The sequence below is a fragment of the Saccostrea echinata genome, unplaced genomic scaffold (assembly GCF_033153115.1).
Source record: "Saccostrea echinata isolate AGI-Se365-2 ecotype Australia unplaced genomic scaffold, CSIRO_AGI_Sech_v1 ptg000056l, whole genome shotgun sequence".
NCBI lineage: Eukaryota > Metazoa > Mollusca > Bivalvia > Ostreida > Ostreidae > Saccostrea > Saccostrea echinata.
The window spans coordinates 1,616,197-1,630,886 of NW_026889805.1; the positions used below are offsets into that span (position 1 = coordinate 1,616,197).

At 34.9% G+C, this 14,690-nt stretch overlaps 1 protein-coding gene across 1 annotated transcript; it reads left to right on the forward strand.

The window, feature by feature from the left end:
- Window positions 1-4,521: 4,521 nt before the first annotated feature.
- LOC133173500 (uncharacterized) lies at window positions 4,522-6,501 on the forward strand (the record flags this gene model as incomplete). Its single annotated transcript, XM_061308484.1, has 4 exons — window positions 4,522-5,038; window positions 5,212-5,233; window positions 6,166-6,271; window positions 6,439-6,501. Coding segments are annotated over 4 exons (708 nt in total), but the record flags the coding sequence as incomplete, so codon positions are not given.
- Between the last annotated feature and the right edge of the window lie 8,189 nt (window positions 6,502-14,690).

Sequence of the window (14,690 nt, forward strand, 5' to 3'; positions counted from 1 at the left end):
AAACGGGCTTCATGCAGTGTATTTTAGCGGCTTTGGCGCGAACAACATCGCAGTAATTCATGAATACCGTTAATAAATCATTAATTAATACAATAGTACATTGCTAAATTTTGAATATGTCAATTTATGTACACATACAGGCTTCCAAATGTTTTCACTGGTTGAAATTCAACAAACTTCAAAAAATAATTATAAGGGAGTAGCCCCCCCCCCCTTTTTTTTTTAGGAGTTTCAGGCCTCAGATGCAGAAACTAAATTGCAAGAATTTTCGGGATCTAGGTTTTATCATATTGTTTTTGTTAGAGAAACTTATCATATGAGGTAAAAGTATAGAATAAAATACTGGTAAAACAGATTTTACTTCATGCACGTTATCAGGGGGCCTGTACCACCACCCTCATTTTTTCCAAACATAACTCTTTACTGTTGAAAATGTTTGTTAAATGGCTGCATCCCCCCTTTTTTTAACATGGTAATTTCGTAATGAGGCAATGAAATTTGGTTGTGAAGAAAAAGGTTGGAACCTAAAACTAAACCCACTCCCACCCCAAATAGGATTTTGGAGTTGGGGGGGGGGGGGGTGCCAAAGTTTTTTCAAGTAAATTGTCCCTTTTTTGTATCTGGCTGACCCCCTTTAAAAAAACGATAATTATATATAGGTCCCTGTATGCATGCTATTGAACAGTTCAATGTAATGTCAGTTTTAATGCAATTTTTTACAAGTTTGATTTTTATTTAAAAAGACAACAGTATGCGATGCGACTATTAATTAATATACCATGGACTAAATTAACAGGGCACAACTCAGAGCAAATATAGTTTATCGATAAACGTTGCTGCTTTTGGGATATTTCATTCAAGAAGTAACTACTTGGTCACATACAGACCAAAACTTTTAGAATCAGGAGACACATCGTGGAAAGCGAAGTTTTCAGATAAGTTCAAAGTTGAAAACTTGTAAGCACTGCACCAATGTGCTTTTTTTTTTTTACATGCTATCCTAAAATCTTGAAAATTTCTTTTAAAATGGCAAAAAAATAAATCTGTTTTTCAATATATTGCATAGTCCCCAACCTCTTGATTAAAAATATTCAATTATATAATGGAAGAACTGTTTCATAAGATTATTATCCATGTTTTATAATTTGGATTGACGGGTGGGCTCACATTTTAATTCTTTGCTGATGGTATTCAAATAAACCCATTTTCTTTAAAATTCAAGAACACTGCTATTTCACAAAGCCCAGCTGTTATTCTATACCTGGACTATCAGAGAAACTTTTTTATAGGAAATGAAAGCACTAACTCTACTTTATACTGATGTTTGAAAAAGACCATTTTATGGATAAAGTGAACGTAGCTCTTATCTCCCACAATTGTGATGTTCTCACCAAATTATGTGGCTTGGTCAAACATGAAGTCGTAAAACTAAACAGTTATCACTTATTTAGTAAAACAGGCACCTATCTGTATATCTGAGTTTTGGAAGAAAAAAAATTTGTGTTATTTATCCTTAAGAAAAAAGTATGATTTGGTACAGACTTTAACTAAATAATTTAGCTATTTTGAGTAGTTAAATAAAGCTATGTAGGTAAATCAGGCTGAGACTGTAGCTATAAATCTTGTAAAGTTTTACTCAATTTAGCTGACTTGAACAAAAACTCTACAGAGTTTGAGGAAGTTGTACACTTAATTATTAGTTACGTCATTAGTTAAGTCTTTTTAGTTTCATTTTCAGATTATCCAATATCAGTCTCTCCTTTCATGGTGAGCCAGTAGGAGTTCTGGGGACATTTTATCTGTATTGGATGACGGACTTCCAGAGTAATGGCTGCATTAAAGAACATCACTGTAGGTTATACTGGACAAAAATTTCTCTATTTTGAATAGTTTGTTTGATGAGGAGATTTATTTGGAATTTTAAGGATTGTTTTACTACAGTTTAGAAATTTTATGACTTTTCAAATTTTTTTGACATGACCATTAGAAAAAAAAGATTAAAATTGATTGGATAAACTTGGGGATGTGATATTTAAAAGTTTGACTTAATGTGCATGAAAAAGGTGATGTTGATTCCAAGATGGAAAGATGCTGTCAATATCGTGACGTTTTAATGAACCACGGATAACGGTACAAATTGTGTGCTATAAATAGATTCAGCGACATTCTGGACCAAGACTATCAACCCAATGACAGGCAGATTTATCAGGCCTTCAACTAATATTGAATTAAGAGGACACAAATCGTAAACACCACAGCCAAGATCAATACAAAACATCATTTCTAGAAAACAAAAATCACCGTATTATTGTTTTATTGAAAGCATTCCCTCCCATTTTAAGTGTGTCCTGGTAATTCTTTCCTTTATTAGATTGTAAATTAAAAACACAAATATTCCTTCCCGTTTGCTCCCTCGGGGCAGACTGGTATTGCATTGTGATGATCGCGTGCTGATCAAAACAATATTTACCTTGTTGTTGATATTAGGAAACATGTAATGATGGAGCATTAATAAAGACGCGGTGGTCAATATATAACGGTGTGGACTGCTGGACGGTCACTGGACGATTATCTCTAATGGCTGCTTCATATGACAGAGGTTAAGTGCTGCGAAGAATGAAATTGATTGCCACTACTTGGTATAATGGGTCTTCATAGTTAAAAAAAGCATCATGGTCTCTGACTAATAAAAATCAAAATCCAGATACAATCTTGTTAGGTCAGGACAAAATATAGGATTATTTGTGGTAAAATATGAGATAAATATTTTTGCAATATTGTCCTTTATTCATTTTGATATACCGAAGATTTGTTTCAAGAATTTTCAACTTATTAATAGTTTTCATGATTTTTATTGAAAACTGAAATTCTACCCAAAAAAGAGATAAAAGTGAAGAGATAATCCATTGTGCAGTACAGTGTCTTATTGAGATAGAAGATAATTACATGCATTGATTAAATTGCTTTGATTTCTGGGGAAAAAATATATTTTTGCAATGTATATAATTAGACATTTTGAGGGGGACTAACATCAGCAACCTATTGACAAACAGTTTAATTACAGGACCAAGTCTACAACTAAAGCCTAAAACAAAGAATTTGGTATGTTTGACAGAAAACGAGTGTGTTATTAGGGAAAACATAATACAGCTAAATTTGGGTATATCCAATACCATGGGTATGTCCAAGCGATTTGGAAGTCCCAAGCACCTGTTCTTTTAAGTATTTGACCATTAATATCTCAAATCCCTGTTGAGAAGTTTTTTTTTCTCTTGGTTCCATTGAGTTCAAGATAACAAGGTGTGACTATATGTAAACTTAATTACTAATATTATCTATCTGAAGCTTTAAATCAATTATTAACACAATATAGAAATATTAAGGTCATGTTGATAAGGAACACATGGTGACAAGGTATATTTTGTTTCATTCATAGGTTACCTATATTATAAGACATGATAGTTTATGATTGACTTAATAACAAAAGTATTTGAAGGCCCTTATACGGTATTTATTGACCCTTTTACAGTGAATAACATAATTTCTTATTCTGCAGTATGGTGTAACCAAATTTATTTAATCCCTAACTTGACTTTTGGAAGATTTTGGTTTTGATCTGTTTTGATGTCAATTTAAAAGAGATCCTCTGTAATATTTATACATGACTCAACATTTGTCTGATTGTGTGTGTCCAGTTTGTGATCAGACAAGTGAGTCTCATACAAATCTGTCTGATATAACCAGTTACCTTTTTTTTTTTTACTGAATTGTGAATATTAAAAAAAAAATCCCTACAGAATCCATTAAAAAAACTGATTTTTTAAAGAATTGCAAACGTTAAAATCTTACGGGCTCAATCACACCTCGCTGGATATTGTTATGGATGAGAGCCATCAAAACTAGGTTTTAGGCAATATTTATTATTTTTTGTTGATGATTTTTTTTCTTGATTAAACAAATCATTAAAGGTCAATACTATTGTTCTTGAAAATAAAGTTCTATAAATTTATATATTTATATCTGTTCAGAGTCGGACAAGTAAAAAAAATTAATTTGGACAAGTGACATTGGTAACTTGTCCAATGGACAAGTGTATATTTTAGTTGAGCTCTGTTAAAACTCAATTTAAATCAACAGATTTATAGAGCATGTTGAGAAGTTTGCAGTTCCATGGAAAAAGGCCAAGAAGATACACTGGATAGTTAACCAAATAATATTTTATGACTTAATTACAAGTGTATTATATTAATTTATTATGTTTACTTAATTACATGTCACATGTGTAATATATTAATTTATTATATTTACAGATAAATTACACAAAAAGTACAGGAAAAGAGAAATCAGGATCTTGTACAAACTAGCAGTCTATTTGGGTTCATCACACCTGTGCAAACTAGCAGTCGACAAGGGTTCATCACACCTGTACAAACCAGCAGTCTACTTGGGTGCGCCACACCTGTACAAACTAGCAGTCTACTTGGGTTCACTACACCTGTATAAACTAGCAGTCTACTTGGGTGCACCACACCTGTACAAACTAGCAGTCTACTTGGGTTCACTACACCTGTACAAACTAGCAGTCTCCTTGGGTCCACCACACCTGTACAAACTAGCAGTCTCCATGGGTTCATCACACCTGTACAAACTAGCAGTCTCCATGGGTTCATCACACCTGTACAAACTAGCAGTCTCCTTGGGTTCACTACACCTGTACAAACTAGCAGTCTCCTTGGGTTCACCACACCTGTACAAACTAGCAGTCTCCTTGGGTTCACCACACCTGTACAAACTAGCAGTCTACTTGGGTTCACTACACCTGTACAAACTAGCAGTGTCCATGGGTTCATCACACCTGTACAAACTAGCAGTCTCCTTGAGTTCACTACACCTGTACAAACTAGCAGTCTCCATGGGTTCATCACACCTGTACAAACTAGCAGTCTCCTTGGGTTCACTACACCTGTACAAACTAGAAGACTGCTTGGGTTCTCCACACCTGTACAAACTAGCAGTCTTTTTGGGCTTACTCCACCTGGTCAGTGGTTTTTAAGATTCTTTTGTCAGGTTTATTTTAAGTAAAACATAGCTGCACTCTGATTGTCAAATGCTTAATTAATGCCAGTGTTTCACTTACATTTACATGTCACAGAATGCTGCAGTGCTGTGTTTGACTTGCTGTGTTTGACATGCTATGTTTGAATGTTGTAGGATTTTTTTTTTCTGAACTCAGGTAATTACCTGTAACAGGTACACTACATTATGTAATCTTAAAGACTATTATGTTTTATGATAAATTTAATTTCCTGAACTTAAGGTATCGGCATGTAACAGTAAACTGTAGGTCTACATGTAAATACATCAATCTTTAACCCTGTAATATTGTATCATACATTGATTGTAAAAGGTGCCAGAAACTTTCATGACTTGTCATAGTAATGTCTCAAACTTCTAATCATTCATCAATCAAAATATGAAATAGCTTTCATCACATTACTAAGGAATATTAACATAAAGTTACCATTTTTCTCCCCTTGTTGGAGTGATGTTTTTATCAATAACAACACCAGTTTCTGGCCATTATACAACAGCTCAACATGGGGCCTTGAGTACCCTTGTTTCTCTCCACCCTTTATTTTGACAGAGAATTAAGCACCCTTGATCCTGACTCCACCCCTTATCATGACAGAGAGTTATGCACCCCTGTTCCTCTCCACCCCTTACCTTGACAGAGAATTAAGCACCCATATTCCTCTCCACCCCTTATCTTGATAGAGAATTAAGCACCCTTGATCCTGACTCCACCCCTTATCTTGACAGAAAATTACCAGTAAGCACCCATATTCCTCTCCACTCCTTATCTTGACAGAGGTTTAAGCACCCTTGTTTCTCTCCATCCCTTGTCTTGACAGAGAATTAAGCACCCCTGTTCCTGAATCCACCTGTTATCTTGACAGAGAACTAAGCACCCTTGTTCCTCTCCCCTTCTCTTGACGTAGAATTAGAGTGAGGACCCTTTTATCTCTCTCCCTCAGGCTCTCCTACAGTTATCAATTGATTTTACTAAGACGGGGTATTTCTCCTGTGCCCTGATTGAAGAAATAATATCCAGCACTTCAAAGATCTGATCTGCTTTGTTTGTTATTGCTGGAGTCGGCCTTAAAGAGTTGATGATGATGAGGGATATTGGAGACTTTCAGAGACCTGGAGTCTCAGCGATTATAAAGCTGTAGTCGGTGGGAGGCCCAGTATCACAGAGGTGGCTGTACAGGTGAGTTTGTTACCTGTTTATTGTTTGTGACAGGGTAAGAAATAAACATTAACCTATCATTCAGCATGTACTGAGATGTAGTAATCTTGTTGACAGTTTTAATTGGTGACTTAAACCGGGATGTAATTAGTTGACAATGTTAATGGGTTATTAACTCTGTTAACTAGGATGTTGGTACGTATACTGTTGTTGTATTAAAACCAGAATTTAACTACGATTCAATTAATTGATATAAGAAGCAGTGACTGTTGTAAATAATGTTAATGGTGAGTAAAGAATTGTAGAATATAAATGATTTACAAAGAATGGCTTCTTTGAAACTGTAAAATCAATGTTAAATTTGAACAAATAAATTTCTTAATGAAATAATTAGGGATTGCAATTGAATACAGAAATGTCGATCAGTTAATCGCAAGATGTTCTGACTGATTAAGCAGTTAATCGTATCAAAATACACATTTTCTTGGCATATCTTTTTAAGTAACAATACCAAAAAAAAAAATGCCGTTGGTATTATTCTGTTTCTGCTTGATCACAGTAATCAGCAGTGATTAAATTAACATCATTAAAGACATACTGTACAGGCTGGGTAACCACATGGTGTTCTATAAAGTAATACATGTATTTACATTTCCAAATATTTTTCCTTAAGATTCTTTCCAAATTAGAAAAAGTTCACGTTCTCATGAACTACTGTGGGATGAGTAAGAATATTTCCATTGTGATGTGATTGAAGTCAAAAAATACTGCAAACTTTTTTTTCAAAAATGGTTGCTGAATGACAAAAATATGTTGCAAGTCATCAGAAAAATAATGTAAATATAAGAGGTGAATTTAATTTTTGAGAATTGACATGAGGTACATGAACTACAATGCATACTGCCTGCATATTTATCACGAAGCGCTTACGATGTAAAGCATCATACTATGATGTCCTCATGAATTCTCAAAAATTAAATTCATCTCTTAAATTAACACTTCACAAAATGACCAATTTACCCCTTGATCTCGATCTCGATTAATGGCCTCCAAATCAGCTTAAATAAATATGTGAAAACTCTAACTTATCAATGTTCTGAGGTTTTTTTTAAATGTATGTTAAGGAAATTGCATCCAAATTTACACAGCCATTTTATTTTTTCCCAATTAACCAATTACATATTTATCAACCGGTTACTGTCATTCTTGCCAAGTAATTTATTAACCGGTTACAAATAGCCATCCTCAAAAGTAATATATGTATTAAAGACTTTGAATTTTATCAATTTCTCAAATATGATGCTTTATTGTACTAGTATATTAATTTAATGACATGTCACCCAATTGAATTTGAATAGATGTCCCATCAATAAGAAATTGAATGTTTGTGAAATGCTACAAATGTTATCAAATGATATAAATAGTGTGTTTTTATTTCCGTTGGTTTGTGAAGAATTCAGTGGTGTGAAATATTGCTCAGCTACCTGATTGATCCAAAGTAAAAACTTAATGAATTACACTATTCTTATCCTCTGGCTGTGGTTTATAATAATTCAAGGATATACATTGCGTTCTAACAGAAAATTCTAAAATCTGTAGAGAGCCTAAGTTCTTGTCAGTTTTCTGTGTTCTTCATCTTAATTATCTCGTTGATTATTTTTAAAAATGCACTAGCTCTCAAGGAAAATAAAATATTTAAAAGCAAATAGATGTACAAATAGGCCTAGTATTTGTGGGACTTCAATAAGAACAACTTTATTCAGGGCAGCTGGTGCTTGCTGGTTGCGTTAGAGGGTTCAGGAATCACACAGGGGCATAAGAACAGTTAAATAGGGGAATGTTAAACAATTAATACAGTCAATAACTCTGTATTGAACATAAGATTGAGAGGGGAAAAACTTCTTTCATCTTACAAGCAGGTGTCTGATATGTAGATATACAAACCCCTGTAGTATAAACCGGAGTCATGAACCTCAGATTTGAAATTTTGAAAATTTCTATGGGTTCCAGTCGTGGATTAACTTTCTGCTTCATTTACAAACAAAATTCTCTGTCAAAAATATTGCTTTTTATAAAATCTTTTGAATTTAAAACTCAGAAACATTTAATTTTCATAAGAATATCCTTTGATGTTTTCAGACTTACAAGTAGGTGATGAAAAGGTCACTTAAAAGAGACACAGTGATTATTTACAATACATGACTACAAGTTTCCTGCCCCTAAATCAAAACCTACCTGTTAAACCATTCAGATATTTGTTTTGTAAGTTTCCAGGTGGAAATACCTGTTTGTAGTTTGTTAGCTGATTGGATTTGTAAACATTTCTGATATATTACCCTTCATGTTGTCAAACTGTTAATTTCTGAACCTGTACTGTTTCCTAATTAGTCGCTCACCTCCGGGGGGTCGTTAGATAAAAGTCTGTTACAATGAACACAAAATGTCCTGTGTTTGATATTAGTAACAAGCACTGAGATAAAAGTACACATACTACAAAGTTCTGAAGACTATAGGATAGAGGGGAATCATTCAATATAATAAAACTCTGTGGATCTTCATAAAGACTTTTACCTGGAAAATGTAAAAGGTATGCTACATTAGTCTCTTCTTAAATTTTTCATGAAATTAACAATTATGAAATGAAAAGGGTTTTGACATTTTTATAAAGAATCACAAGTGAATGAATTTATGAAAATTCTTGCACCCTGTAGGTATAGTGTTGTAAAACTTGTACTGAGTGAAGATCATTTTGAAAAATGATTTATTGTATGTTGTTTGTTAGCCCCATTTTAGAATCTTCACTCTGAGATGAAGAAAAACAACATTATTCTTTGTCAGACAAACTTAGTCCCAGGGGAGGAAAACAACATTGTACTGGGTCAGACAAGCTTAGCTGGTCCTAGGGGAGGAAAACAACATTGTACTTAAGTTATTTAAGCTTAGTTGGTCCCAGGGGAAGAAAACAACACTGTACTGTGTCAGACAAACTTAGCTGGTCTTATGGGAGGAAAACAACATTGTACTATGTCAGAAAAACTTAGTTGGTCCTAGGGGAGGAAAACAACATTGTACTATGTCAGACAAACTTAGTTGGTCCTAGGGGAGGAAAACAACATTGTACTATGTCAGACAAACTTAGGTGGTCCTAGGGGAGGAAAACTACATTGTACTGTGACAGACAAGCTTAGTTGGTCCTAGGGGAGGAAAAACTGTGTCTGACAAGATTAGCTGGTCCCAGGCCTCCTTTTAGTGGGAGGAAAATTGTTTCATTATTTTCAACTCAGTTATTTCTAATACATTATTCAGAATCGAGCTGACAATTGTTTTCGCCACATTTATTTCAATATCTATAATACATTTTCTTATCGCTGAATTGGTGTCAATATCCAACAGAAAATTTTAATATCTGTATTGGGTTACACAATTCTGACAAGACCAGAAGCATGTAGATTGGGTTTCCATGGCAATTTATACTGAAGTTGGTTTAAAACTGAAAAAAATGGAGGGATTTGTAAGCCAGGAGAGAATGGAATCGGTCATTGTTTGAACAGTTTCTACGATTTTCAGGATAATGGATACCACAATGTGTCTCTTGTCACCTTGTCCCAGTGTCATCAGATTCCACCATTAAATATTATTTACTAAATGTCGACAAACCCTCTCTGACATATGTTTTATTGATGAAGCTGGCTTAATTTCATCAGTTTTGTCATCACCATCAAATGGACCCAGTAGATCAAGAGAAAACAGATCAAATATATGCCAGTTGGTAGTTAGTAAAATAAATCTTGGTCCTTCAGATATGAATTCCTAGTGAAACAAATCACTGGTTGTAACATAAGAGCAAATGTAGTTCTATTTATGTAGAATTATTATTATACCCACCACACAAATGATGTTTAAGGGATATACTGGAATCTGTGTGTCTGTCTGTAAACATTTATTTTTTTCCAAAGATATCTTTGAAACTACTTAATATTTTTTTTAAAAACTTTGTAGAATTAATATACACCATTAGAACTTGTGCACCTGGTAATTTCAGATAATTTTGTAAGTTCTGACTTTTTAAAGGTTTTATTTAAGGAATCACTGTCTAGTTAGTAGAGTATGCCAGGGCATCAACGATAGTTGGAAACGTGGGATAATTTGCATAACGGGCGAAGCCCGTTATGCATAAATTATCCCACGTTTCCAACTATCGTTGATGTCCCTGGCATACTCTACTAACTAGACAGTGATTTAGATTTTAAAAATGTAGACTAATAGATTTAAATTACACGATGGCTCACATGTGAATTTCAATAGTCCCCGCCCACTGACTTCAAACACAAAGACAGTCACACAAGAATTACATGCATATTAGGCTTCCTTAGAGTCAGACTCAAAAGACAGCCGCACGAGAATTACATGCATATTATGCCTTCTTAGCTACTGACCTTTCACTTGGCAAAATTTGCATTCCGTTAGAATGATCAAGAAATCAACTCTCCTAACTTTCAAAGAGTTATCACAGAGAAAACAAATAGAAATGGAAATATTAAGGAATCACTGTCTAGTTAGTAGAGTATGCCGGGGCATCAACGATAGTTGGAAACGTGGGATAATTTGCATAATGGGCAAAGCCTATTATGCATAAATTATCCCACGTTTCCAGCTATCGTTGATGTCCCTGGCATACTCTGCTAACTAGACAGTGATTCCTTATATTTTCATTTCATCGTGAGATAAAATTGTAAATTTAGATTTTTAAAATGTAGACTAATAGATTTAAATTACACGAGGCCTCACATGTCAATTTCAATAGTCCCCGCCCACTGACGTCAAACACAAAGACATCTGCACGAGATTTACATGCATATTAGGCCTCTTTAGCTCCTGACCTTCCGCCCGACAAAATTTACATTCCGGTAGAATACTGTAGATTCCTTATTTTATGCGGGTATTTAATATCGCGAAATGGCCCTTAAACGTCAAATCGCGAGAACAATAATTCGCGAATGGATGGTTGATCAACTGATTTTACATGGATTTCAGCACAATAAAAATAAAAACGAGTAATTTTATTTCGGGACAGATGCTTCTCGCGTAATTACGCGATAATTAATTCCTCGCGTATATTTAGGAATCTACAGTAATCAAGAAATCAACTCAATTAACTTTTAAAGAGTTATCTCAGAGAAAACAAACAGAAATGGATATATTTGTTCGTAGCTTCTTTGGCAGGAATAAGAGGAGTAAAATTCTTGTCTGAACATAACTTTGTAAGCAAGAAACTTCAGAGGTTCATACTTACACAAAGGTGTCCATAATAGGCCTTGACCCAGTACCAAGATCACTTTGGACTGTAACTTTGAAATAGAGAACAGTAGAAGCCTATACCTGAGAAAGAGGTTGTTTGTGACTCAAGGGTATGTCCTGACCTTAACCCAGGGTGGTTTAAACAAGGTCAAGGTCACATGTTATAGAAATATAAAATTCCTGCCATAGCTATAACTCTGATGTGGAGGAAAACCTGTGCCACAGGTTATTTTGGACAAGTCAAGGTGACTGGGTTTGAAGTGTAAAATTCTTGTCCATTACATTGCTTTATAATGAAAAAAATTCCAAATATTATGTTGACGAAGGGGATGATTTTATTTGTAGGATATCCCATGTCCCTGATAAAAGGCCTGATAAGAGACAAGGTCAAAGTCACAGAATTCAGAGAAATATAAAATTCTGAAAAACAGAACTTTTTCTTTGAGGAGTATCAGGTCATACCTGGCATACAGGTGATTGTGACTGAGATGTAGGATATGATTCTATGTCAATGCATGTAGTTGTGGTCACTATAGGTTAAATGTTCTCTGGGCCATGGAGTTTTGATGCTTGGACCAGGATGAATTTTCATACCCAACTTTCATGGTTTTTAAAAAAGTCACTTTTCTTGTTGCTCTACAAGGGTATAGTCCTAAAAGGACAGTCTTGTTTACACCTGGAAATTTTTTTTTAAGGAAAGGGGGTCATACTGGTAATTAATGCCATTAAGAGGCATTCTCTGTAACACCTTTGTGAGCAGGGAGGAATTTTCTTTTAGAACTATATGAGCAGGGAGGCATGCCTGGTAACAAATCGGTAAACAGGGAGGCATTCTCTTGATGAACTATATGAGAAGGGAAGCATTCTCTGTTACAATATATGAGCAGGAGCAGGGAGGAATTCCCTTTAACAGCTGAAAGAGCAGTCAAACATTGCCTGTAACAACTCATTGAGCAGGGAGGCATCCCTTCTAAGGATTCAGTAAGCAAGGGGGCATGTACTATTATAACACGGTGAACAGAGTGGCAATCCCTGTAATGACTCAATGAGTAGGGAGGTATTCTGTTTTACAATTTGGTGAGCAGGGTTAGGGTTGATCAAAATATCACCATTGTCTGGTCTTAGAAATTCAAATGTGTAAAGGAGATGGGTGAACAAGGCATGCAGAATGCCTATTGCTTCAGATATGTAAAAATTAAATTCAAAATCATGAAAAATCTTTGAGACTAACGCGGTAACCACTGCACTACACAGCTTCTGGTGAATAGTTGTATTTAAATCATGTTTATGATATATTTATAATATTACCCTTGACTAAATGGACTTTTAAGTTTTTCTCGGAAGAGGAGAATGTTGTGTCATGAAAATGTATTTTTAAGGTATAGTGGGTCTTTGCTCCATGTTTTTGTTAACCCAAAAATGTATATTTTTATGCAAACTTTGAGGATAAAATTTAAAAAAAAAAATGGATCAAAGACCCACTGATATAGAAAAATTGTATGAGAAAATGATCCTTTTTGCCCTCTTTAGTGTGTGTATGCTATTTCATAGGCAAATAATTTCAATCTTTGTGAGATTTTTGCAAATTGTTGAGATTTTACATAAAGTATACTATAATGTTAGATGAAATATCAAAGAAAATTTTGTTATAATTAAGATTTAATTTTCACCTTCATGTTTGTCGCACTATAGGCACTTTGCTTGCCTTGTTCGCCCATCTTCTTTCTTTTGTGATCTTTAAGAATCCAGCTTTTTGCTTGACAGCCAAGATTTCCTACTGTTAAGTTTAAATAAATCTTACTCTCAATCAAATGAAACATTTGCCTCAAGACAATCTTGGATTTTATTAATCTTGGGTCAATGTCTATTGTTTTCATGTCTGTTTGATATCAGTACAAGTGCTCTAGGACTATAGGTTTTATTGCGGTGGTGTAATTAAAAGAATATCAAAGACCAGAAAAAGTTCTTTTTACGTAATTAAAAAAAAAAAGCTAAGCTGTGCAGAAGCTGATATTTGTGATAATTGCAAACTCGTGTAATGGCTCTTCTTTATGAAGAGAGTTACTATTAATGTAAAAGGGTAGGTGGTACTGGCAGCTTCTTTAACTTGAAAGCAGCCGTGGAGGTTTGGGACTCATTGTTTTGCTTGCCTAACCCTAGTGGTGCCGAGAGCTTTGTGGTTTTGGGTGATGCATAAACAAATTCTGCCTTTTATTCTTGTAGGCTGATTCTTTCAGCTTATGTATTAAGGAGTTAACATTTGTCAGAAGTGTGGGATTACAAGATAATTGCTTTTAATAGCAGGTTTATGTTTTAAATATATAACAACAGTTATATTTGATCAACCCTTAGTCATGCTATGTCTCCATTGGCTGGAAACATTGATTTTGCCACATTTGTCTGTCTGTCTGTGTGTCACCTGTCTGACTAGTGTCAGGGTCATAATCTTTGAACCCTCCATTACAATGAATCCTGTCTTTGATATGTTTCTGTCCATGAGCTTAAAGCTGAACACGCTTGGTAAAAAGAATCTGTCCGCCATATTCGGTTGGACTCATGCTATATCTGAGGGCCCCTATATATAGAGCCGCTCACTTGGTCACTGTTCAGTGTAATCAATTGTCACCGGTGTAGATGGACGTATGCTATACAGCACTTGGTAGCGACAAAAATAACTGTGTGCTTCTTCTAATGCAGGAGAGTAAGATCCCAAAGAGATTTACTACAGTTGCACAGGTCAGTGCAGTATACAAAAAACACAATTACACGTCAGTAACTGCAATAAAATGTAAACAAAGATAATGCAAGATAACCAGCACGAACACGGGTCGCCCTTCCACGCCGATACCCGTGACAATAAAGCAGTCAGGTGTAACGAATGCGAAGAGTATACCCTGGTGTTGATATCTTAGACAGTAATATCGAAAATGGCGTATGCCTATTTACGAGTCATGTTCAGCTTTAAGATTTTTATACCCCGCCATGAATATGGCCGGGGCATATAGTGTTTGTCATGTCCGTCTTCCGTCCTTCCGTCCTTCTGTCCTTCCGTCCTTCCGTCTGTCCCTCCGTCACACTTTGCGTTTAGCTCTGTTCAAAGCTCAGTTTCAAAGAAACTATCCAAGATATTTTTATCAAACTT